The sequence below is a fragment of the Lithobates pipiens genome, unplaced genomic scaffold, assembly GCF_037356315.1.
Source record: "Lithobates pipiens isolate NorthernLeopardFrog02 unplaced genomic scaffold, aLitPip1_a1.2 Scaffold_13, whole genome shotgun sequence".
NCBI lineage: Eukaryota > Metazoa > Chordata > Amphibia > Anura > Ranidae > Lithobates > Lithobates pipiens.
In genome coordinates this window covers 223,041,650-223,069,120 of record NW_027507718.1, presented here as the reverse complement: position 1 = coordinate 223,069,120, position 27,471 = coordinate 223,041,650, and the positions used below count along the sequence as shown (strand labels likewise).

Below are 27,471 nucleotides of genomic sequence, written 5' to 3'. Positions count from 1 at the left end.
CTCGACGATCTCTCCGGCCGCAATGCCAGGGACGCGCTGCGCTGCCACTTATATAGGGACAAGGGGCAGTGTCACATGGGTTTATGTCACATGGGTTGGTGTCACATGGTGACCCCGCCCCCTTACGATGTCACAGTCCCGGAGGATGCTGGGACTGTCGCCATGTGACATCAACCCATGTGACATAAACCCATGTGACACCGCCCCTTGTCCCTATATAAGTGGCAGCGCAGCGCGTCCCTGGAATCAACATCTCCTGGAGAAGAAGAAGAAGAAGAAGAAGAAGGAGAAGGAGAAGGAGAAGGAGAAGGAGAAGGAGAAGGAGAAGGACGGAAGGCGGCGGCGGCGACAGAAGACCGGGCCACCGCCTGTAAAAGAGCTATAAGAAGGCGGGTGGCCCGGCAGAAGAACCGAAGAGGGGGACAAGACCCCCGAAGTCGGAAGAAGAGGGCGGCGGCGAGGAAGAAAGCCGGACTCCTCCGCTAGCAAAAGAGCTACAAGAAGATAGCGGAGGAGTCCGGCGAGAAGACCCCCGAAGACAGAAGACCCCCGGAGCTGTGCAATAAAGTATTTTATCTCGCGTGTTGTGTTTTTTTTGTACTTTTATTTTACAGGTGAATGGGTAGGGGTACATTGTACCCCATACTCATTCACATAGGGTGGGGGGCCGGTATCCGGGGGCCCCCTTATTAAAGGGGGCTCCCGGATTCCCATAAGCCCCCCGCCCGCAGACCCCGACAACCAACGGCCAGGGTTGTCGGGAAGAGGCCCTTGTCCTCATCAACATGGGGACAAGGTGCTTTGGGGTGGGGGGCCGCGCGGCCCCCCCTTCCCCAAGGCACCCCCCATGTTGAGGGCACGCGGCCTGGTACGGCCCAGGAGGGGGGGCGCTCGCTCGCCCCCCCTTTCCTGGCTGGCCGGGTAGCGTGCTCGGACAAGGGTCTTTTGTGGACTTTGGGGGGACCCCCACGCCGATTTTTTTCGGCGTTGGGGTTCCCCTTTAAGTCCATACCAGGCGGCGGGGCCAGTGACGTCTCCTTCGCGGGCCCCGCCTACCTGGAGACCCGCTCAAAATGAGCGGACTTTTCTCCGGGCGGGAAAAGTCCGCTCATTTCAAAAGTACGGCGGACTGGCATACACACGGCCGGATTGTCCGCCGAAATGCGAGTCCGGCGGGAAGATTGGAGTGCAACACGGCATTCTAAGTCCGCCGTACTTTCGGGTCAAAAAAGTATGCCGGAGGCTACACACGGGGTGATTGTTTGGTGGACTTGAGTTTGCCGGACTTTTCCACCGGATTGTTTGATCGTGTGTACGCGGCATTATTGTACGCGCCATTATTGTATGCGCTTGTTAGCCCCAGTGCCGTGTGCTGGTACTATCAAAAGTAAGTGGCCATTTGGCATCTTGTTTTTATCATATGTTCGATTAAAATGGGTTTACACTATGTTGCTGCCTGATTTCTTTGGCTAAATACCTCGGCTGGCATACACTGGTGGAGAGGAGGTGCATAAACTCTGCATGGGACAATGCTTGGTTGAGACAGCAAGTAACACTTGCAGAAAGCGCATTTGACCTTTTTCTAACCATTAAGGTCAACACCTGCTAGTAAGGAGACATCCATACTTTGAGCACATTTGGGTGTGTGTTACAGTTGGTGAAGGTGGTTTCATCTGCACAGTGGAAGTAATTTCTGCGCATAATCATAAACAGCTCGGATTGGAATCTGCACAGAGGACATATATATATATCTTTTCAGGATTGCACACATTTTATGTACCTTATTGCATTTTTCTGACTTCATTTATGATTGGACTTTTATGTTTAATAGCACTATTTTCACATTCTTTTTTTTTTTTGCGTAGATGCGTTTGGTAATTATAGATAAATATGTTCAATTTTCAGCCCTCTCATTACACAATTTTTTGTCACATTTATCTAGAAGGTTTGTCTAGCACGAGGGTCAGCAGCTGTCACCATCTTTTTGCTTAATGGTTTATATTAGCACTAAGGTAATTATTAATACCACTTGATTGTATCACAAATTAGGTATTTTGGCACGAGGTTTTAAATAAATTTTCACTGTCTAGGTGGAGGGGTGTGTCTAGGTGGAGGGGTGTGTGACTGAGCAGCAGAGTTCTTGGAAGAAGGCAGAGAATCACACTGGGGTGAGTGGTCAGAACAGAATGGACAAGGGCCCTTCAGAGAGACAGAAAGAGGCCCCATCTATAAACACCCCTTGTCTATGAGTTTATGATCTGCCATCTGCCATGTGTTGTGCCAGGTGTCCCAAAAGGGGTCACATGCTTCTTTGCCACAGAGAGGGAAGGGTGCAGGTTTCTGTGTCAGTCACTATAGGCTACTGGAACCCTGGAAGCATCCAGGGTTTGCTGTGCTGCACTTCAGGAGTCAGGTGCAGCGTCCATCATCCAAGGATACTAGCGAAAGACAAGGTTTGCTAGGTTGTGGTAGGAGTTCTAAAGCGGCTGTCCCTGCAACTTGTTTTTGTCAGTGTGAAGGTAGCTGCATATAACCCATGATTAAAATTGAAGCTCTTGTGTCCTGTACGATTAAGAGAAATTTGGTGTACTTAGGGAAGCCTTTTTTCCCATAAGTACTAATATAACAATGTGTCGAGATGAATTAATTGATTGATTGATTTGTTACCATTTAAAAGCGAAAGAGGTTTTCACTCTAAGGCCGCGTACACACGCGGGGACTGTTCGCCCAACTTTGTCCGCTGAACAGTGTTTCAGCGGACAGTCCGCTCGTGTGTGGGCTTTCAGCGGACAGTTTCAGCGAACAGTCTGCTGAACAAAGTTTTTCGGAAATTCCGAAAAACTGTCCGCTGAAACTTTGTTTCAGCGAACAGTCCCCTCGTGTGTAGGCTTGTTCGTCAAACTAAGTTCCGCGCATGCTCAGAAAGGATTTACACGCCGAAGTTTGCATTGCAGTGTATAGGACGTCGTTTTCTAGTCCCGTCGTACGTGCCGTTCACGTCATCGCGCACGGTTTCAGCAAACTGTTCGTTCGTCGTGTGTGGGCAAGTCCGTCCATGCTAATTTTGAGCGGACTGTTTGCTGAAACTGTTTGACGGACAAAGTTGAGCGAACAGTCCCCGCGTGTGTACGCGGCCTAAGGTGTCCGTTTATGAAGCAGTGAAATCTATTCACTGCTTCATTCTCCGCCATTCTCAGGAGGAGATATTTCTCCTCTTTGTGCCCGTTTATGAAGCGGAGTAGATCTCTTCACTCTTGAAGGAGGGAAGTGATCTACAAACGCTTCTAACAGTGGAGAACGGCCCCTGATACTGAAATCTCATGAGACTTTGAGATTACAGCACCAGAAATTCACAGAAACACCGAGATGTGAGTTAATTAAATTAGATAAATTATCACCGCTTAATACACTGACAGACGGCGTGATTAAATGTCAGTAAAATAAAGAGTCCCCCTACATTTTATATATATATATATATTTATTATACACACACACATATATACACATATATATATATATATATATATATATATATATATATATATATATATATATATATATATATATATATATATATACACACACATCTACACATACATACATACATATATATGACAGGGGGACGTGGTAACTGCCTTGAGGGGTCTGAACAAGGCATAAGGAAGTTAAAAATCTTCCTCTTTCCTCCTCGGATCCCCCCAGATTTCCTCTTCACTCCCCGATTCTCCACCTCTGAGCTGGTGAATCAGGGAATGTGAATTCGGACACAGATCACCTATGAAGCGCTGAGATTGCAGCTTCATAAACTGCCCGTTTCTGTGTCGTTCTATGAGGATTCTCAGTGTGCGGAGATAATAGGCGGGAGAACATGTTCAAACATTTCTCCCCCCGATTATCTCTGTTTCATAAACTGTTTATGAGCTGTGATCAGCAGCGATCCTTGGGATCTCTGCTTCATAAATGAACACCTAAAGGAAATTCCTTTAGTAACAGCAGAAGGATGTGAAAAAATTATCACTTGATTTCTCTGGAGAACACTGTACTTGGGCTCCTAGGTGCTGCTTCAATCATTGTTAAGTATAGGTATCACAAAAGATAGACTTATTGTTGGGTACACCTTAGCCCAACCAAGATGTTACAGCACGACTTCTACATTATGTAACAGACTGCCAGAAAAACTCCAGGAAGAAAGAAGGAAACCACTGTTGTGCAAGCACACAGAACCAAAATCTAAATGGATCATGCTCCCTCTTGGAACTGATAAGGATATCACAGAGCTGCACCACAGCAGCACAAGGGTGTGCCAGTCATGTGACGTTCCTGAAATAAAAGTTTCAAATTATATTTTTCTAGAGCAGCGTTTTCCAACCTTTTTTTCAGTCAAGGCATCCTGTAGAACTGTGCACAATCCCAGGGAGAAAAACCAGTCTGAGGGCTCGTTCACACCAGGAGGTGCGTCCGAGCATGCATTTCTTTTGCAATTCCATTTGCCTCTAGCAAATGTACACGCATTTGCTAGAGGCGTGGGGGTGTCATTAGGAAATAATGGCACCCACATGCGACTGCGAAATGCAGCACATATTTGTGCAGTACAGGAAAACGTGTGATTTTGCACGTGTTTCCTCACTGTCTGCACCTGGTGTGAACAAGCCATAAAATGTAGACTTATGCCGCGTACACACGACAGGACTTAAGTCCGGCAGACTTTCGACGGAGTTCTGACGGAGTTTCCGACAGAGTTCTGACGGACTTTTCGAATGAGCGGACTTGGCCACACACAATCACACCAAACTCCGACGGATTCGAACGTGATGACGTACGACTGGACTCGAATAAGGAAGTTCATAGCCAGTAGCCAATAGCTGCCCTAGCGTCGGTTTTTTTCCGTCGGAATTGCATACACACGAGCAAATTTTTCGGTAGGAACTGGGTCCGGCAGAGTTCTGGCGGAAAAATTTGAAGCATGTTCCATTTCTAAAGTCTGTCAGACTTTTGCGAATCAAAAGTCTGTTGCAGCCCACACACGATCGAATAGTCTGCCGGAATCATTCCGTCAGACTTTGGATGTTGAAAAGTCCGCTCGTGTGTACGGGGCTTAAGGCAAAATTTAGTGGTCTTAGATTAGAACTCCTCCAAATTCCCGCTTCTAGCACAACCCCCCCAAATTCCTCCTCCTAGCACAAACCCCCTCAAACCCCCCCCAAATTCCAGCCCCCAGCACAACCCCTCCCCCCCAATACAAACCCCCTGTTCCCAAATCCCCACTCCTAGCACACACCCCACTTTAATCCCCCTTCTAGCACAAATCCCCTGCCGAATCCACTCTTTCTCCTAGCACAACCCCTTACACAATCCCCTCTCCTAGCACAACCCCTTACACAATCCCCTCTCCTAGCACAACCCCTTTCACAATCCAGTCTCCTAGCACAGCCCCACCCCCCCTCAAAACCCACTCCTAGCACAACCCTCCCATGTTCCCAAGTCCCCACTCCTAGCATAAATAACCCCCCCCTCCTTGCACAAACCCTCCACCTAGCACAAACCCCCATTCCAGCACAAAGCCTCTGTTCCCAAATCCCCCCTCCTATCACAATCCCCCCTCCTATCACAACCACCCCCATTCCTCTTCCTAGCACAACCACCCGTCCGCCCCAATCCCCCCATTCGCAAATCCCCACTACTAGCACAAACCCCCCCCCCCCCCAAATTCCATCACCCAGCATAACCCCCCCCCCCCCAATACAAACCCCGTTCCCAAATCCCCACTCCTAGCACACACCCCACTCCAATCCTCCCTTCTAGCACAAATCCCCTGCTGAATCCTCTCTTTCTCCTAGCACAACCCCTTACACAATCCCCTCTCCTAGCACAACCCCACCCCCCTCAAATCACCCTCCTAGCACAACCCCCCATGTTCCCAAGTCCTCACTCCTAGCATAGATAACCCACCTCCTTGCACAACCCCTCCACCTAGCACAAACCCCCACAAATCCCCCCTTCAGCCCCCATTCCAGCACAAAGCCCCTGTTCCCCAATCCCCCCCCCCCAGCACAAGAAATCTGCGAGAGAGCACAGCCCGTACAGCTCTCTCCTCCTCCCTGCAGCTATGTTTAGTACTGCCAGGAAAAAAATAAAGCTGTAGTGCCGCTGACATGTCCTTAACAACTGATGACATCATCGTTTGGTAGGACGCAGACAGCCAACCCGCAGAGCTTTCTACTTTGCCAGCAATAATACACATAGCTACGAGGAGGAGGAGGACAGAGCCATATGGGCTGAGCTCTCTCTCCCTTTGCAGAGTCCCACTGCATGGGAGTTAACATAAAGTAGAGCTCAGAATGGGATGTGGCTGTGGTACGAGGATACTTTGCGGCACCCCGGTTGAAAAACCCTGTTCTAGAGTATGGCCAACTTTATTTATACCAGTGTTTCTCAAATAGTGGGGCGCGCCCCCCAGGGGGGGCGCGAGGCTCCGTAAAGGGGGGCCCGTCTGACACTGGAGATTGACATCATGTAAGCAGGAGCAGGAGAGTCGTCATGGCAACCCTTCCTATCTCGGAGCCCTCCACGTGACAAACAGCCGCTCGGACAAGCGGCATTACACGCAGTGCGGTGCGTTCCAAGCAGGGCTCGAGTAGCCCGCCTCCTCTGCCTCCCGAGTGACTGGTTGCTAGGCTAGGGCCGCTCCGCGTCTAGCAACCGGTCACATGACATCGGCCATACACGTGGACAAGTGCGCATACGGCCTCCAGCGCAGCCAGCGGCAGACACACGCCGCTGGGATCCGGACTGTCTCCTCCCTCCCCTCTACCCGAGAAGTAAACCAGGTTAGTCACTAGCACTCTGCATTACTCCACCAATACTCTGCAATACCCCACCAATACTCTGCATTACTCAATACTCCGCGATACCCCGCCAATACTCTGCATTACCCCGCCAATACTCTGCATTACCCCGCCAATACTCTGCATTACCCCGCCAATACTCTGCATTACCCCGCCAATACTCTGCATTACCCCGCCAATACTCTGCATTACCCCGCAAATACTCTGCATTACCCCGCAAATACTCTGAATTACCCAGCTAATACTCTGAATTACCCCGCCAATACTCTGCATTACTCCGCCAATACTCTGCATTACTCCACCAATACTCTGCATTACTCCACCAATACTCTGCATTACTCCACCAATACTCTGCATTACTCCGCCAATACTCTGCATTACCCCGCCAATACTCTGCATTACCCCGCCAATACTCTGCATTACCCCGCCAATACTCTGAATTACCCCGCCAATACTCTGCATTACTCCACCAATACTCTGCATTACTCCACCAATACTCTGCATTACTCCACCAATAATCTGCATTACTCCACCAATACTCTGCATTACTCCACCAATACTCTGCATTACTCCACCAATACTCTGCATTACTCCACCAATACTCTGCATTACTCCACCATTACTCTGCATTACTCCACCAATACTCTGCATTACTCCACCAATACTCCGCCAATACTCTGCATTACTCCACCAATACGCCGCCAATACTCTGCATTACTCCACCAATACTCCGCATTACTCCACCAATACTCCGCCAATACTCTGCATTACCCAATACTCTGCAATACCCTCCCCCCCCGCTCCGTTAAATCCTGTGCTAAATTGATCCACATTTCTTTCTTTTTTTTATTTCCATATACGTTAATAAGGATACAGTGTTATGTAGAGGTGTACTTAACAATTTTATAGACAAATGATACTATTTACAGTCGCGCGGGGGGGCGCGAAATATTTTCCTCTTCCTAGGGGGGGCATGACAGAAAATAATTGAGAAACACTGATTTATACTAATACTAAATAACCTAATGTACAACCACAATTCCCAAAAAAATTGAATTAGGATTGTACCAGCTTTTTGTTGCCCTGTCCCAACTTGTTTGAGACCTGTTGCTGCCATCAATTTCAAAATTAGCTTATTTTTTTCTTAAAATTGTACATTTTCTCAGTTTAAACAATGAATGTTTTTTATTTTTCTATTCTGCGATTATAAAATCTGGGTTTATGAGATTTGCAAATCTGTTTTTATAAAAGCATTCAGTTTTTATGTAGATTTAATAGTGTCCCTTTTTTGGAACTGGGGTTGTAATTTGGTGCATGATGTCTTCAAATAAATCATTTCATACTTCTCTATCAGTCTCAGATATGATTTTATGCATTGATAGTAAGAAAAAGAAAAAACCTTCACAACGTACTTCTGAAGACTCAATTTCTCAATGGCCTCTCTGATGGCATCACATACAATATCAACTTTTTTAGCTCGAGATGTCTGGGAAGATGGCGGGGATAAAGGCGTATGACTGGGATACATCGTCTTTGTCACATCTTCTTCTCTGAGAACAAAGTTATATCATTAGCAAGAACTCGAACAATGACAACAATGATTCAAAAAATAAAAGGTTTGTTTTATTTTCCTAATCTTTAAGTCTCTTTATCTTGTTACCTATTTTTTTTTTCAAAATGTCCTTGGGTAATGTGCAAGGGACCATTACAATAGAAGTATAACTGAAAGCAAACCATTTTTATTTTGTTTCTGATAGGGTAGAAAGGGTTTAGAACTTCTGTTATGTTTTTATCCGTCTGTGGGATATTTGCCCTATTTGCCCTGAAAGAGAAAGTTAAAGTCACAAATTTGGGTTGTAGAGTAGTAGAGCGGAAATCCTCCAGAGGGGACCGTTTATGGTGACTACCAAGGATTCCCTCACTTTGGAGCGATTTCCTCTCACTTCCTGTATTGGCAATGGGACAGGAAGTGTAGGGAAATCAGATGGCAAAAAAACAAACAACTAACAGTCGTTATTACCTTCCCTCTCTTTATCCAAAATGGAAACTAAAAAAATTATGCCTTTAGTTGTACTTTAATCAGTAGATTTGGAAATAACTGGCCAGCCACTGCATTTTCAAAGTCTATGTGGTACTTGCAAACTATGCTGTAAACAAAGGATGGGTGTATTTGTGTATGAGTGTGTACACACCAACACAAATCTCTCAGAGCCGGTTCACACAGGCACAACACGACTTTTGGAGGCCACTTGGACACGACTTGAGTATGAATAACAGCGCAACTTGGGGGGACTTCAACACGATTTTAAGTCGCCCCAGGCCAGACTTTGGCCGTGGCCAATCAGAGAATGATCAGCTCTGGAGGGAGAACTCCACGCCAAATTTTAAATAAAAAAAACCGAATGGTTTTCCCCTCCAAGAGCATACCAGGCCCTTAGGTCTGATATGGATTTTAAGGGAACCCCCTACGCCGAAAAAAGCGGCATGGGGGTCCGTCCAAAATCAATACCAGACCCTTATCCGAGCATGCAGCCCAGACGGTCAGGAAAGGGGGTGGGGATGAGCTAGCGCCCCCCCCCCCTGAACCGTAATAGGCTGCATGCCCTCAACATGGGGGGGTGGGTGCTTTGGGAAAGGGGGAGCTCTGCGGCCCCCCCACCCCAAAGCACCTTGTCCCCATGTTGATGAGGACAAGGCCTCTTGACAACCCTGGCCGTAGGTTGTCGGGGTCTGTGGACAGGGGGCTTATCGGAATCTGGGAGCCCCCTTTAATAAAGGGGCCCCCAGATCCCGGCCCCCCACCCTATGTGTATGAGTATGGGGCACATCTTAACCCTACCCATTCACCTGGGTCAATAAAAAAACACACAAAAAAAAAAAAAACACACTACACAGGTTTTTAAAGTAATTTATTAGACAGCCCCGCAGCTCTTCCTCCAACTTCGGGGGTCTCTTCCGACTCCTTCGCTCTCCGGCCTCTTCTTCCAGCTCTTTTACTAGCGGAGGAGCCTGGTCTCCTCCGTCCTTCTATCCTCTTCCGATGTTGACTTGATGCTCTCTCCCGCTGTAATGGTTTGCGCGACGACTTATATATGCATGGGGCGTGGTCACCGGATGATGTCACATTATGACGTCACAGTCCAATCATGCCACTTGATGTCATAATGGGTGGGATCACCATGTGACATGACCCGTTGACCACGCCCCATGCCTATATAAGTCATCGCGCATGCCATTACAGCGGGAGAGAGCGTTGTGTCAACATCAGAAGAAGAAAGAAGAGGGAAGAAGGACGGAGGAGACTGGGCTCCTCCACTAGTAAAAGAGCTGGAAGAAGATAGCGGAGGAGCCCGGAAGAAGAACCGGAGAGTGGGAGAAGAGGCCGGAGAGAGCGGGTCGGAAGAGACCCCCGAAGTCGGTAGAAGACCACCGGAGCTGTCTAATAAATTGCTTTAAAAACCAGTGTAGTGTGTTTTTTTATTGACTCTTTTTACCCAGGTGAATGGGTATTATTAAAGGGGGCTGCCGGATTCTGATAAGCCCCCCGCCCGCAGACCCCGACAACCAATGGCCAGTGTTGTCGGGAAGAGGCCCTTGTCCTCATCAGCATGGGGACAAGGTGCTTTGGGGTAGGGGGGGCCACAGGACGCCCCCCTTCCCAAAAAGCACCCACCCCCCATATTGAGAACATGCGGGCTGGTACGGTTCAGGAGGTGGGGGGTGCTCGCTCGTCCCCACCCCCTTTCCTGACCGTCCGGGCTGAGTGCTTGGATAAGGGTCTGGTATGGATCTTGGGGGGAACCCCACACCGTTTTTTCGGCGTAGGGGGATTTCCCTTAAAATCCATACCAGACCTAAGGGCCTGGCATGCTCATGGAGGGGGAACCCATGCCAGTTTTTTTATTTAAAATTTGGCGTGGAGTTCTCCCTCAAGAGCTGATTATTCTGTGAGAGGCGACATTGTCGCTTCAATATAGATGGAAATCCGACTTGGAGACGACTTCCATTGAAATCAATGGGTACAAGTCGCCTAGAAGTCGGACTGAAGTAGTACAGGAACCTTTTTTGAAGTCGGAGTGACTGCTGTAGTGTACATTAAGAGGGCTCAATTAACTAACAATGATTTCCTCAAAAGCGCAACTTGGGGCGACCTGAAGTCGGATCACAATTTTTTCAGAAAGTACTGGACAGTGGAGAGGCCTGAGGTCAGTAGGACTCTGCCTGCATGTCCATACATAACGTGGTTATGGTGAAAGCGACAGTCATTATCTGCAGGTAAAATGGTTAGCATTTATCTGAAGTGGGCATAGCAAAAAGGGGTGAAACCTATGAAATGTAGTCATAAAGCTAGGTTTTCATTAACATTATGATAACCAATTTGTTTCCATTAAGCCCTTTGTGCCAACTGTCTCCCGTCCCTTTAAGAGTTCTAAAAGCGTAGGTGGAGGTGGGCATTCGAGTCATGTGGTCACTGATTGGCTGTCACAGCAGTCACATGATCGGAAAGCTCCTGATCAAAAGTATGCATTGGGAGCTTACAGATCCCCTCTGGTTTCTGCCCTCCTGGAACTCTCAGCACAGCGAGTTATTTTAACAGGGCCAGTCACGCTGCAGTCTTCTTCTACAAAAAAGATCATTTTATTCTGTGGCTTGTGAACATTCAGGTCTGATGTGAAGGTGTCTCACCTTGGTGAGCAGAGCTAATAGCCACTTTGCAAGATATCATTAAAGAGTTCTGCTCTGACATGTAAGCTGGCAGCATATAGCCGACAGCTTGATCATCTGTTACTCTTTGATCAGATCATAAAAAAGGGTTTGTTAACCCACATGATTTACTTTATATAATCCGCTCAGTCTCCTAATGATATGTTCCCCTGTGTGTGTGTTGTATAAAAAAAGAGAGGATAGGAGAGGGCCATGGATGACGGAGGCACATAAACGGATACACCCTGGACTATCTAATCTATCCAGCATTGTTCCCCAGTTATGGAGTACAAAACACTGCCCACTGCTATGGAGAAGAGAGAGAATTGTTATGTTATGTAGTCCTAACACACTCCCTTTCCTAGGGTCACAAGGCTGCTCAGTATGGTTGTCAACCTAGGACAGGAACAGAGTTCAAGGCAGGATTACCAGGGTAAAATAAAGAGAGGGAAAAAAAAAAGTGTGAAAAAGAAAACTAATGCAGCCACCACATCCAAAGGCAGCCATATATAGATCAAAATTTGGCCAGTTCAGCAGGGAACTAGACACATTTAATTCCATATATGAGCAGGCTGGTTGTACAGAAGTTGATCTGTCAGGTTTTCCCCAAACTATAATTTCTGCCAGCCATAGCCGGCAACACTGATCTGTGTGTTCTGATGGCGGGGAAGGCTCCCCACCATCCGAACATGATAGCACAGTGGGAGTAATTCCCCAGTCCATATTGAGTGTGTGTGGATGGGGAAAATCTGATCATTTTGTTTTGTTTAACCTGCTAGTTGAATGGAGAAAAAAAAAAAGATTAATGTATGGCCAGCCTAAGGACTGGAATGCTGCCATAGTATAATTTTCTGTTTTTGGGTTTAGATACACTAGATACAAGCCAAAATCAAGACATTGTGCTTGCTAGAACAGAAAAATTTGTTTTGTTTCGTATCATTTCGTTTCATTATGGAATTTGTTTCGTTTGGTTTTGAAATTAGTTTTGTTACCTTTTTGTAAAATTTAGTTTTGTTTTTGTTAAAATTGGTTTAATTTAATAATGTTTTAAAGGAATTCCAACTTTTCAGAACGATTAGAATTCAAATTGATTGAAAAACAATCGACCGAATCTGAATTGTGTGTAAAGAATTAGCTGGTTGATAGGCAGCAGGCTGGAAAGCCAGCCACCCACAACCTTAACCAACCATGAGTCATCATCTGTCAGCGGGCCTCCCCACTGACAGATGAATGTAAAGATAAAGAATGCTGCAATTTCCCAGGAATAGAAAAATGTTTAAAAAAAAACAACAAAAAAACTGCGTAGGCCTGCCTCCCCGCCCCCCCCCCCCCCCCAGCCCATACCAGACCAGAATTTAACCACTTGCCGACCGCCGCACACCGATGTACGTCATCAGAATGGCACGGGCAGGCATAAGCACATACATGTACGTCCTTTGCCTCCCGCGGGTCGGGGGCCCGATCGGGCCCCCGCCCGGTGCCTGCGGCGGTCGGTTTTCGTTCGGGAGCGATCCCGGACGAGGGGACGGCCATTCATTCATGGCCACCCCCTCGCGATCGCTCCCGACGAATGGAAATCCCCGGTGACATCACTTCCTCTCCTGTAATGTAAACACAGGAGAGGAAGTGATGTATTCTCTCCTCCGTGTCGGTATTTTTCGTTCCGACACGGAGGAGAGCGGATCAGTGAGTTGCACCAACACATCCCACACACAGTAGAACATGCCAGGCACACTCACACCCCCCCTTTACCCCCCGATCACCCCCCCAATTACCCCTGCCCCCCAGTCACAGTGACACCAATGTCATTTTTTTTTTTTTTTTTTTTTTTTTTTGCATTGGTGTCATTTGTGACTGTAATAACTGTTAGGGCAGTTAGGGTTAGCCCCCTTTAGTTCTAATGTACCCCCCTAACCCCCCCAATAAAGGTTTAACCCCGTGATCACCCCCCGTCGCCAGTGTCACTAAGGCTGGGTTCACATTGCAGCGGTTTATGAGAACGAATGTGATTCGCACCGCACTGCAGTGCAAATCACATCCGATCTCTGTGCGATTCGAGTTCAGCCATTCGCCGCACCCGCCGCACCCGCCACACCCGCCGCACCCGCCGCAAATTCGCACGGGACCCTTTTTTTGGCCCGCAGCAGAATCGGATCGCATGGGTGTTCACACCATGCGATCCGAGTTTGCAGATCGCACTGCGATATGCGAACTGATCTGGGGGTGTCAGTAACATTTCACTGACACTCCCAGCAGTTCGCATAGGGCAGTGTGAACTGCCGCCGGGAGGCATGCGATGCGGGAACCCGCCGCGGATTCGCGGCGTTTCCGCATCGCTCCAGTGTGAACCCAGCCTAATAAGCGATCATTTTTCTGATCGCCGTATTAGTGTCACAGGTGACGCTAGTTAGGCAGGTAGGTATTTAGGTTCGCCGCAGCTTTTTATAGCGCTAGGGACCCCCATATACTACCGCATAAAGCCCCCTGATTGCCCCCTAGTTAACCCTTTCACCAGTGATCACCATATAACTGTTACAGGTGACGCTGGTTGGTTAGTTATTTTTTTATAGTTTCAGGGCACCCGCCATTTATTACCTAATAAAGGTTTAACCCCCTGATCACCCGGCAGGTGTCATTTGTGACTAATAACTGTTAGGGCAGTTAGGGTTAGCCCCCTTTAGTTCTAAGGTACCCCCCTAACCCCCCCAATAAAGGTTTAACCCCGTGATCACCCCCCGTCGCCAGTGTCACTAAGGCTGGGTTCACATTGCAGCGGTTTATGAGAACGGATGTGATTCGCACCGCACTGCAGTGCAAATCACATCCGATCTCTGTGCGATTCGAGTTCAGCTATACAGATAGTATGGCTGAATTCGTGTCGCACCCGCCGCACCCGCCGCAAACTCGCACGGGACCCTTTTTTTGGTCCGCAGCAGAATCGGATCGCATGGGTGTTCACACCATGCGATCCAAGTTTGCAGATCGCACTGCGATATGCGAACTGATCTGGGGGTGTCATTAACATTTCACTGACACTCCCAGCAGTTCGCATAGGGCAGTGTGAACTGCCGCCGGGAGGCATGCGATGCGGGAACCCGCCGCGCATTCGTGGCGTTCCCGCATCGCTCCAGTGTGAACCCAGCCTAATAAGCGATCGTTTTTCTGATCGCTGTATTAGTGTCACAGGTGACGCTAGTTAGGCAGGTAGGTATTTAGGTTCGCCGCAGCTTTTTATAGCGCCAGGGACCCCCATATACTACCGCATAAAGCCCCCTGATTGCCCCCTAGTTAACCCTTTCACCAGTGATCACCATATAACTGTTACAGGTGACGCTGGTTGGTTAGTTATTTTTTTATAGTTTCAGGGCACCCGCCATTTATTACCTAGTCTCACTAGTGTACCCCTAAATTTAGGGGTGTCTACTTTCTAAAATGGGGTCATTTGGGGGGGGGGGGGTTTGTGCCATCTTGGCATTTTATGGCCTTCAAAACTGTAACGCCCTTAGAAAGCCTGAAGGCGGTGCTTGGTTTTTGGGGCCCCGTACGCGGCTAGGCTCCCAAAAAGTCCCACATATGTGGTATCCCCGTACTCAGGAGAAGCAGCAGAATTTATTTTGGGGTGTCATTTCACATATGCCCATGGCATGCGTGAGCAATATATCATTTAGTGACAACTTTGTGAAAAAAAAAAAAAGTTTGTAATTTTCCCGCAACTTGTGGCAAAATATAAAATATTCCATGGACTCAACATGCCTCTCAGCAAATAGCTTGGGGTGTCTACTTTCTAAAATGGGGTCATTTGTGGGGGTTTTGTGCCATCTTGGCATTTTATGGCCTTCAAAACTGTAATAGGTAGTGAGAAGTGAACTCAAAAAATTACGCCCTTAGAAAGCCTGAAGGCGGTGCTTGGTTTTCGGGGCCCCGTACGCGGCTAGGCTCCCAAAAAGTCCCACATATGTGGTATCCCCGTACTCAGGAGAAGCAGCAGAATTTATTTTGGGGTGTCATTTCACATATGCCCATGGCATGCATGAGCAATATATCATTTAGTGACAACTTTGTGAAAAAAAAAAAAAAAAAAAAAAAGTTTGTAATTTTCCCGCAACTTGTGGCAAAATATAAAATATTCCATGGACTCAACATGCCTCTCAGCAAATAGCTTGGGGTGTCTACTTTCTAAAATGGGGTCATTTGTGGGGGTTTTGTGCCATCTTGGCATTTTATGGCCTTCAAAACTGTAATAGGTAGTGAGGCGTGAAATCAAAAATTGACGCCCTTAGAAAGCCTGAAGGCGGTGCTTGGTTTTCGGGGCCCTGTACGCGGCTAGGCTCCCAAAAAGTCCCACATATGTGGTATCCCCGTACTCAGGAGAAGCAGCAGAATTTATTTTGGGGTGTCATTTCACATACGCCCATAGCATGTGTGAGCAATATATCATTTAGTGACAACTTTGTGTAAAAAAAAAAAAAAAATTTTTTTTTTGTCATTATTCAATCGCTTGAGGCAAAAAAATAAAATATTCAATGGGCTCAACATGCCTCTTATCAATTTCCTTAGGGGGTCTACTTTCCAAAATGGGGTCATTTGGGGGGGTTTTGTACTGCCCTGTCATTTTAGCACCTCAAGAAATGAGATAGGCAGTCGTAAACTAAAAGCTGCGTAAATTCCAGAAAATGTACCTTAGTTTGTAGATGTGACAACTTTTGCGCAAACCAATAAATATACAATTATTGACTTTTTTTTTACCAAAGACATGTGGCTGAATACATTTTGGCCTAAATGTATGACTAAAATTGAGTTTATTGGATTTTTCTAATAACAAAAAGTAGAAAATATCATTTTTTTTCAAAATTTGCGGTCTTTTTACGTTTATATCGCAAAAAATAAAAATCGCAGAGGCAATCAAATACCATCAAAAGAAAGCTCTATTTGTGGGAAGAAAAGGACGCAAATTTTGTTTGGGTACAACATTGCATGACCGCGCAATTACCAGTTAAAGCAGCGCAGTGCCAAAGTGTAAAAAGACCTCTGGTCATTTACCAGCAAAATGGTCCGGTCTGAAAGTGGTTAAGGGATGCTCCCAAGCCCCAAAAAAAAGGCAAAACTGCGTAGGGTCCCCCAAAAATCCATACCAGACCCTTATTCGAAGCATGCAGGTCAAGAATGGGGTCCCTCCCGCTCCCAAACCATACCAGGCCACATGCCCTCAACATGGGGGGGTGGGTGCTTTGGGATGGGGGGGCCCCCAAAGCATCTTGTTCCTATGTTGATGGGGACAAGGGCCTCTTCCCGACAACCCTGGGCTGTGGTTGTTCGGGCATGCGGGCTTATTAGAAACTGGAAGCCCCCAGATCCCGGCCCCCTCATGCGAATGGGTATTGGGAATCGGGCATCGTACCATTCGCCAAAAAAGTAAAAACCACAGGAAACAGTTTTTGACAAGGCCTTCATAAAAAAAAAAAAGGCGTCCCTCGATGTACATCCATGGTCAATCACGACGTCCGCCGAAACCGTAAAATAGAAAAACAATAAAAACGTTATGCTTTGACAGTTCTTATATAGGCAAGGGGTCATGCAGAGGCACCACCCTTGTCTGGCGTCACGTGACGTCAAAAGGGGCAGCACAACCATTGACATAGTCGGGTGACCCCGCCCCTTACCTATATAAGAACCGTAAAAGTGCAGAGTGGGCATACGGCGGGTAGCCTCCCAGCAGGCAGAGCGTTTTTATTTTTTCCCAATTTTTGGGTCCAGCAGGCTTGGGGACAAGGTGCTTTGGGTTGGGGCTCACTCGTTCGTCCCGTCCCCTTTCCTGACCTGCAGGGCTGCATGCTTGGATAAGGGTCTGATATGGATTTTGGGGTGGACCCCACGCTATTTTTTTTCTTCCAATTCTGGCATTTTTAAAACATTTTTCTATTGTATTCTTTATCTTTACATTCATCTGTCAGTGGGGAAGCCTGCTGACAGATGTCTCCTCATGGTCGTTAGGACACGGCAGCCGGCTTCCTGGCCTGGTGCTTAACAACCAGCTATTTCTTCACACAAAATTCATATCAGTCGATTGTTCTTTGACCGATCCCAATTCTAATTGTTCTGAAAAGTTGGAATCAGTTAGAAAATGAATAAACAAAACAAATTTTAACGGATTTCCACTAAACTCATTACTATTTCATTCGGAGATTCAAGTACATACAAATCTCCGAATAACCGAAAATTCATCCAAATTTGTATGTGGACCGAAACGAATTACACGTCTAGTGCTTGCCTACAACTTGGTCAGATGATAGCTAAGCCACTATTCATGATATCAAAAGAAGTATAGAAAGAAAACAAGTTGAATGGAACGTATGCTGTAAAACAAAGATCAATCACCAGTCCTAATTATAAGGGAGACTGCATTAGCACTGTGATATTTTTAGTTTATTTTTTTAAGTAAATTTTTCATTTCTATTTTTTAAAATAGTATTTTAGAATAAAATCATAAAAAGAAAGTTAAGTAGCAAGGTAACATTTGTGAACTTAATTTTCCTTATTCAAGTGACACTAGAGAGAACAACAATATGATAAAAAGCAAAATATATTATACTTACTTCAATTCAGTAAGAAACAAATTGATATGATTTACAGAGTCAATCTGTTTAACAAATATGTCCACGTTGTCCAGAAAAACCTGTAACACAATAGAACCAACTTTAAGTACCATACCATATTCGAAACAAGAAAATAAAGATCAAGTGTAGAAGATGGTAATACCTTTGGATTGTGATCATATATTAAGTTTAAGTTGATTCTCAGTTTTCTCATGCATTCAAAAGCATCTTTAAACTGCAAACTTAAAAAAAAAAAAAATTATATAATTAGCATGACATCTATTAATGATCTAGTCACAAAATTAAAGAGCTCAAATTCTCCCACAGTCTTTAGGTTAGATCTATAACTTACAGTCAAGTACCTTAGAGTAAGATGGAATTGTACTGATGACAATACATTTGCTGTGGAGGCTGGTAAATCTCATCACAGCTCACTGAAGGCCTTTAGACGAGCCACTTCACGTACCTAGCTAGCTTTTGTCTTCCCACAAAACCCCAAGTGCAGATAACCCTTTTGAGAATCATCACTAAAAATTGCAACCAGCATGTCCACATCAGTAAAATTGTTTCTAGATTTTGGCATGTGCCTACTATGGACCCATCCTTGGGTAGTTTAATTCCTGAGTTTCCCCTCTTTACATTTAGGAACCTCTATTGCTTCTAAATTAGTGAAGAGTGAACATTGCAAATACAGGAGGTACCTATATGTGTGATTCCTGTGGGTACTGCAAATATATGGATACTAGAAAAAAAAAAAAAAACATCCTGCCAGATGGCAAGACCTTCATACCTAAACATTTTGCGACCTGCTTAACGTTTGGTGTGATTTATCTCCTAAGATACGACTGTGGTTGCTTCTATGTCGATAAGACTAAAACTCGCTTTTTGGAAGCGAGCTTACCGACATATTAGGAGCATGCAGACATGCAACCCTGATCTAGTCCCGTTAGACATACCACTATTGTCTACCAAGGCAAAGTCCTGAAGATCAAATTCTTGATCTTAGATTGTATTCATCCCAATCCCAGAGGAGGAGACGAACAAAAATCTCCTGCAACTTGAATTGCGCTGAATATATATGTTGAAGGCTACCCATCCACCAGGGCTGAACGAGGCGGTTTGTTTCAAGCCCTTCCTTGAAGCATTCACCTCGGGAGGGATGGAGAAATAGCCACATAATGGGTCCCATCTATGTAAATTACAAAAACAGTGTATATATACCATTCACCTCCCTGCTTAATCTATCTTACTCCATTCTCTATGCTGTCTGTCTCCTCTGCTATAGAGGGGATCATTTATTCATTTGATCACAGTATTTTCAAGTTTGCTCAGTCGTTTTCTGCAGGTTTATCTATTGCTGCCTCTATGTAAACTCTGTCACATACAGCCCCTGTCATCCCCTCCACGACCTGCTAGATCATTCACTATTAGATGCCAATATGGATCATGTGATCTTGGCAATTCTGTGACGGTATTTTGTCGCATTTAAATTTCATAAGACGTAACTTGTCTTTTATATGCCATTTTCAATTTTCTAACCCGATCGAGTTACTATATGTTTTTTGCCTTTTTTTATTGGTTGTGGCACATTCGCGTGTTCCTGGCATGGTGAGGTCACTTTTCAAGTGTCCTTTTTAGGAGTGAGATGGTATTCCATCAACATTGTCATTCCCACTGTGTTTCCAGGGCGACCAGTGTGTTCACCTGGAGACACTTCCGTGCTGGTGGGCTGCGCGCGCCGCACGTCATTCCGCAGAGCGTGCGCATGACATGTCATGCACGAATTGTGGGAAGGCCCGGCGCGGACATGACTCAGGGGGCCTGTATGGAATCGGATTTACAGCTACTTAGCTGTCTGGCATGATGGGCGGTACGCCCGAGTTTAGCCTGCATATAAACACTCAGATATCACAGGCATACAAATACAAGCACGGCCAACAGGAGGACACACCCGGAGTTGCTGAAAGTAGACCCAACACATTTATGGTGTGTCTTTTGTGGATCTCTGTTATACTCATATTTTTTCCTACATCTTCCCTATGGGCTATTTTAGCATAAACTTAATGATTAGGGTGGCTACTCACGCTCATTCCATTTTTTGTCTCTTTTACCCTACATTGGGATTATGATCAGCCTTTTGCGGTAATTGTGTTTGGATCTTTTCCCAGCCTCTCCGAATATTTGTGTCCTTCTCGGCCTGGTTGCCAGCAATTTTTGATGCACATTATTGCAGGTATGTTCGTCCACAAGTTTTCTTGTTTGGACTATTTATTCATATACACGTTTTATTACATCTTTTTCAGGATTCCTGCTTTATAGTCCCCAACATGTGATTTGCTCCAACCTAGGACATAAACCGCCCCCCCCCCCCCTTTTGTTTTCTCGATTTTGGGGCATGGTCCACATATACACAGTCTTCTCTGATACCGAATCTGGGTTTGAGATACCTCTTTTAAAGTTTCCAAGCAGGGACAGTGTGTATGGGACGGCGGAATTACTCCATGTGACAGGGTCTCCCAATAGTACTTTTCCTTATGGGCAATGTAATTTTGGTTAAATATGTTAAATTGATTGTTGGCTTTTTGTATTTTTTTTTAGATTACATATTTACACTCATCTCCAAAACGCATTGGTACTAGGATTTCTGTATCACCAATTTGCACAATTGTGATGTCTCCATGTCTGGGGTTTCACACACCGGTTGGAGTTCTTGCTTGCTGGTGTGGTTTTAAGGCAGCATCATGGTAGGTTTACTTTGGTCTGAGGCATCTACTCTGGTGGTCAGTTCTTTCCATCTTTATCACCATTTCATTTTCTTTTCCTTTTTGGAACACATCTCACTATTTAGGTTTCCACCTAGGTTATCTCTGCTTACACCCATATATTATTTACCAATGATCTACTCATACGCAAATTTACAATTTGTTCCCATAGGTCCTTACTGAGGAGTTACATTCCATCACTTCTCTTTATGTGGGGAACACATTCCCTGAAACATCTTATCTTTTAACACCACCTGATGCTAAGCATTGGTATATTTCCGCCTCAGCTCCCGTGAGATGTGAGGTTCTCAGTCCACCTTGTGCCTGCCATTACATGCCACACCCACTGTCCATTTTTGTGCGTATGGGCAGATGGGGTTTATTCATTCTAAATGCCTTTTTTATACCTCTTCCCTCTTTTAGTCAGACTGATGTTTATTATATCTATAAATACTCCATAGATATTCTTGTTGCATATGCTCCTGATGAGTGGACATATCCACGAAACACGTCAAGCTTTCTCTGATGGCACAGCTATATCATCATATACAACTATATTAATATGGTTTTTACCAACTATGTCTGACTATGCTACATCTTGCCAATTATGTTTTGTGCTATATCATGTGCAACATGGATGTTGATAGTGGCATGATACTATTTGTACCTGCGTGTAATGTTACTATGTTTACATATTGAATCTTAGGTTACAGCTATACTTATTTTACCTGCATTGTGGTTTTATTTAATCTGTATTAGTATATGTTATTAAAAACACTTTACAGACCCACAGTGCGTTTTTGCATCCAGGTATATGCTTCATCTTAAGTCCCAAACCCTGTCTTTCTTTGTCTCGCATATTAGGGATGGAGGCATTGGACTTACACGTCCTACACCTCATTTAAAGTCCCAAAGCTTTTCCTTTGTATATATGCTCTGTTGGGAAAACATACTAGATGAAGAAATCCCTGAGATGACGTGGCAGATGATCTGGACCCAGGCAGCTAAGAGCTCCTTTTGCACACTTTACAATGAAAATGCCTATAAAATCCTTTACTTTTGGTACCCAACTCCAGACGTGCCCCACACCATCTATCTCTGATTGAAGCTGGCGTTGTCAAAAGGGATAAAGGTACTCTTTACCATATCTATTGGAGCCGACCCCTGATGGTGCCCTTCTGAGGTGCCAGTTCCCTTGACGCCAAAAGTTTTCCTGCTTGGTGTATCACCACTACAAATTCCCAAACAGTACAAGAAACTACGCAGACACATCCTTACCGCTGCACACTATTTGGCTGCCCTCAACTGGAAGCGGAGTTCCCCGCCTTCCCAAGATGCTCTGTATGAGAGAATAAAAGATGTGGAGCTACAGTAATGGAAAGAATGACCGCTAGACTATGGGATAGGCTGGGAATACATGATCAGGTCTGGGAGCTGTGGCATCTTCGAGAGAACCATTCTTGAGCCCGTGGATGAGCTAATGCGTTCTTTTTCTGTTATTCCTTCATTTCCCCCTTTCCCCCAAATCCCCCCTTTTCCCTACCCTTCTTTTTCTTTTCTCTCCACTCTCTTTTCTACTTCAAAAGTTTTTATCTCAGCTGTGGCAAACTCCATATGTTACCTGACAGTTCATGGCATGACCTAGCAAGGAGATTGTGCCAATTGTTACTATAGTGCTTGCATTTGCTGTACCCATGTTTCAGTATTACTTGGAGATTATTTTGTTCTGTGTTTGTCCCATTCTCTGATGAGATAACAAATAAAAACTGTTATTTGAAAAAAAACATTAGGTGGAGACATGAGACAAGTCTATTGCATGAATGTTTTGCTATGCAATATTTAACACCCCCTTCATGACTAAGCCTATTTCTGACATTTGTTAAATGTTAAAATCCGTAGTTTTTGCTAGAAAATTACTTAGAACCCTATATTATATATATATATATATATATATATATATATATATATATATATATATATATATAAATTTTATCAGAGAATCTAGAGAATAAAATGGCAATTGTTGCAATATTTTATGTCACACGGTATTTGTGCAGTGGTGTTTTAAACTCAACTTTTTGGCAAAAGGGACACTTTCATGAATATTAAAAAAACAAAAAAAAAAGTATAGTTATCCCAATTTTTTGATGTTACGCCAAGTAAATAGATACAAAACATGTCACACTTTATAATTGCATGCACTTGTGGAATGGCAACAAACTTTGGTACCTAAAAATCTACATAGGCAACGCTTTAATTATTTTTTTTTACGGTTACCAGGTTAGAGTTACAGAGGAGGTCTAATGCTAGAATTATTGCTCTCGCTCTGACAATCGGGTTGATACCTCCCATGTGTGATTTGAACACCGTTTACATATGCAGGTGCGACTTCTGTATGCATTTTCTTTGCTGCGCGACCTCGCAGTGAGGGGGCACTTTGAAATTTTTTTTTCTTATTTTTTTTTAGATTATTAAATTGTGTTTTTTTTATTTTATTAAAATCACTTTTATTGCTGTCACAAGGAATGTAAACATCCCTTTGACAGTAATAGGTGGTGACAGGTACTCTTTATGGAGGGATCCGGGGTCTAAAAGACCCCAAATCCCTCCTTTACACTTCAAAGTATTCAGATCACCAAAAACTGTGTATCTGAATACTGTATATTTTTTTTAAATCCGGCGCCATAGGCAGCTGAGTAAACAGGAAGTGATGTTGTGATGCTTCCGTGTTTACATCCAGGAGACTGGAACAAAGCCGTTTCAGGCTTCATTCCAGTCTGTCTCTAGCCGCCAGAAGCAGCGGATGTTCGATCGTGCCTTTCGGTAGAACGTCCTGTCCCGCTCCTCCGTTATAACAGCCGAGCGGCTTTTAGCCACATCGGTTGTTATACCTGCAAAGCCAATTACCCGCTCTACAAAACGGTACCGGGATGATGCCTGCAGCTACGGGCATCATCCCGGTATAACCCCCGAAAGCCAAGTACGCACATCTGCGTACGCTCGGCTGGAAGGTTAATAGATCAATCCCTGTTTAAAATAATCCAGTAGCCTTGACTGTTTGTTAATCCCAGACCTAATCACATGACAAGGTTTAGAATTCTTCCCTCATTTCGTAAAATTCAAGCTCCTTGGATCTGCCTTTGAATTTACACACAAATGAAGCTGTTATGTTGGGTCACCAAAAAGAAAAAGAAAAAAAGAAAAAAAAACGTAGACTGTTGTACTAACACAAGCAATGTTAGTGCGGCAATCTCCCCCTCTGAGCTATTGTGTTCTGACTGCAGTGACTACTCCCCCCCCCCCAGAACATACTCAAGCGCTGATTCAATGCTGCTTTTACATGCACGGTCAACAGAAGCTGGTTGTGAGACTGGCTTCTGTTGGACTGGGAGCTGTAGACATCAGCCGTTGGCCAGTTTCTGCTGAACTGTCCGTTTTTCCCCCTTAAAGGTTAGCCTATGCGTCCATGTACACATAGAATTTTATAGTCTGGAGTGTTTAGAGACAGAAAAAGAAATGGACCACCAGCATGCTCAGGACAGGGGCCTCTGGGCACAATAAATGTGCATTAATGCATGTTCACGCATTAATGTATTCTCATGGCCAGAATAAGTTATTATTCTGGTCAACATAGTGCATTAATACCAAATGCACGAGTATGCATGCAAAGCAGGGCTTGAAGCATTTTTTTTTTCAGCTGGGTTTACCTTCCCTGGAGTAAAGACATTCAGCAGAGGAAGAAGAAAAAATATATACTTTATACATCCTGCATGCACAAGGCTTTTCCCTAGCACTGAAATGAACAGACGATGTGCTTTATTGTGCACTACATTTTAACGAGACGATTGAATCAACTATTCAACGATTACCAGTGGCAATACAAGTTCTCCAGTTGCACATAAAATCTATACACCTATAGCAACACATGACATCTTTATTAGATACTTAAAAACCCAAATGTCTGGGTCCTACGTATATTGTAAACCAAACGTATTACATTTTATCTTGTTCCACAGTTTTTTTATTTATTTTATAATCAATGATTGGATTGGCCTGACAGCCATAAATTGAAGCAATGCAACCATATAGTATCATCCTTCATTCTGGCTAACTGTACGTGCTCATAATTTATCAACTGGGAAGACAAATATATACATTTGGATGTTTCATTTTTGCAACTGGTCTTAACCATCAATCTGTACCTTCCATTAACATGTGACTGACTAATTTGAAAATGAAGGCACTCTTTACTTTTCCCTAGAATTTGAAGAGCAGTTAAAGAGTAACTCTACTTTTGTTGAGAAAAAAATAAATAAAAAATAAAATAAAAAAAACATTCCCCTTTGGGTGATCCATGTACATTACAAGGATTTTAATAAACTTTGCTGCAGATTTCTACCTTTTGTTATTCTGAAGAAATCATTTGTGTTTGTGTCCATGTGGTAAGTGAATCTAATGGGAGTGGTTTCATAATTATCAATCAGTTGCTGCACTTGCAGGGCTCTAATGAGAAAAACTGCAGGGTCTGCATCACTTTAGGCCTGATTCGCACTTATGCAGGTTGCAGTTTGCATATTCCATGTGCATTTCATGTTTTTCAATACATGTTTTTGAGCCATTGAAGTCTATGGAACCAAAAACTAGAAAAAAAAAGTCCCAGGCTCCTTCCATAAAATGCACAGATGTAAACTACATCCATAGGAAACCATGTTAAATTAACTGTAGTGTGTTTCTGCAAAACTGGAAATGCATAGGTGTTAACCAGGCCTTGGATGTGATTTCCTATTAGGAGTACCTCACCAAAAAATTACATTGTTGTTGAAGGGGATTGCCCAAAATCTGACTTGTATCTTAATACGGAGTTCTGGGAAAATTAATGAGACAATCATAAAAGTAGGAAATTATGTTTCTGGGGGGCCTCCTGTACACATTCTGTGTTCAGAACACCTCCAGGCTGCCATATTGAATTTTACAGAAAATAACAGAGCTGCAGAAAAGGAAAGGTCATTTTTAATAACATTCAATAATATGACTTGTATCACATTTGTATATGCTATATTAAATTTTGCCATTTTTTCCCCCACAAAAGGTACCTTGTAAATGAAAACCCAATACTTGCCACCCCAATAGGCATCTACCCATATCCCCTCTACAACGTCATGTGAGCAGCAGAAATAACAGTTGATGGAAGCAAGATAAATTTCCCATTGTGGTTACTTGGGATTTTTTATTACTGTTCAGATGTAGGAATCTAATACATGCTTTTTAAAAGCAGCCACACATAGAACCTATAACTTCACCTTTGCACATGTATAATACAAATGCAGGGAAAAAAAAAAAATCAAATAGCATTTTCTGACAGAAACAGTAGTATTTTTTCCTGAAATGATATTGCACTGCATTTTAAAAACACATTATGTAGCTTTGTAATGTCATAACTACTTAGTAGTTGATAACTCACCTATCCAACCACTTCCGTATCTGTGCAAGGACAAGAGCTCTATGGTGAATCGTTTCTAAATTTCCACGTGGCATCTGTTAGAGAAAGAATGATCATGGGACATAATCAAAAATGCCACTCAAACAAAAAACACACACGCAATCAAATCCAAATTAAAACATTCTACAGGGTGAAAAGTTGTGGAAAAGTTACGAGCCGTTAAATTTGTGATCACTGCAGAAAGTAGTTAGATTTGTTTGCGCAAGTTCTCAATGCATTTGCAGAATATGACTACCGTGGTAGTGATATACTGTATGAATCTAAAGGCTACACCCCGCTTTTAGTAACATGTTACACCTGTATAGGGATCATGGGTTCAATGCTTTGCAGGCTCATGTGAAAAAAAAATAAATGCACACATTTCCTGCATAATCATCTATATTTAATATTTTTTTTTTGTTTTCAAAGTGAACTTAGCTGTTAATTACATCTCCAGACTTGCCAACATGTGGCCAAACACACAAAGCCTGAAGTGCTTGTTGTGCCAGGTTTGCCATTTATCTATATTTCTGCTTGGGGGACAGTGCACATATACTAAGTAAATATTTTTTCTGGGTAAATTATTTAAGGAAAAGAGGTTGCAAACACAAAATGGGTATTTTAAATCTGCACAGTAAACACATTTCATATAAAAAAAAACAACACAAAGATATCATCAACCATAGCTACATTATATTAAGTCACCTGATGAAGAATGTTTCAAAGTCATTCATGAATTAGGGATAATAGAAGACAAAGTCTTTATCCTTACAATATTGCTAAATGCAACACTTTTTTTTACAGAGAGGGGCGGGATTAGAACACCTGATGGGTTTTTATTGCTTTCTGTGCCTCCGTTAGAGAGTTTCACCCTCTCGGTCATGTTTACTATCATCATCAAAAGTAAAAAAAAAAAAAAAATCCCAAATATTGGTTTGTACAGAAAACCACTTTGAAGGGATTTCCTCTGACTTCCTGTTGTGGCTATAGGACAGGAAGTGAAGGTAATCTCCCAAATAGGACAAATAAAAATCCTGACAGGGTTATAATAGACCCATTTCATTGAGACCATTGTTACTACCTGCAGC

General features: G+C 44.1%; 1 protein-coding gene across 1 annotated transcript in view; it reads right to left on the bottom strand.

The window, feature by feature from the left end:
• The window catches only part of ELP1 (elongator acetyltransferase complex subunit 1), a 133,138-nt gene that overhangs the window by 46,973 nt on the left and 58,694 nt on the right, over positions 1 to 27,471 (bottom strand). The window contains exons 20-23 of the mRNA XM_077476258.1: positions 26,366 to 26,439; positions 18,306 to 18,384; positions 18,143 to 18,222; positions 8,258 to 8,395 (exon numbers count right to left, since the gene is read on the bottom strand). Of these exons, the coding sequence (XP_077332384.1) occupies positions 8,258 to 8,395; positions 18,143 to 18,222; positions 18,306 to 18,384; positions 26,366 to 26,439 (371 nt within the window). The remainder of the gene's footprint in view (positions 1 to 8,257; positions 8,396 to 18,142; positions 18,223 to 18,305; positions 18,385 to 26,365; positions 26,440 to 27,471) is intronic.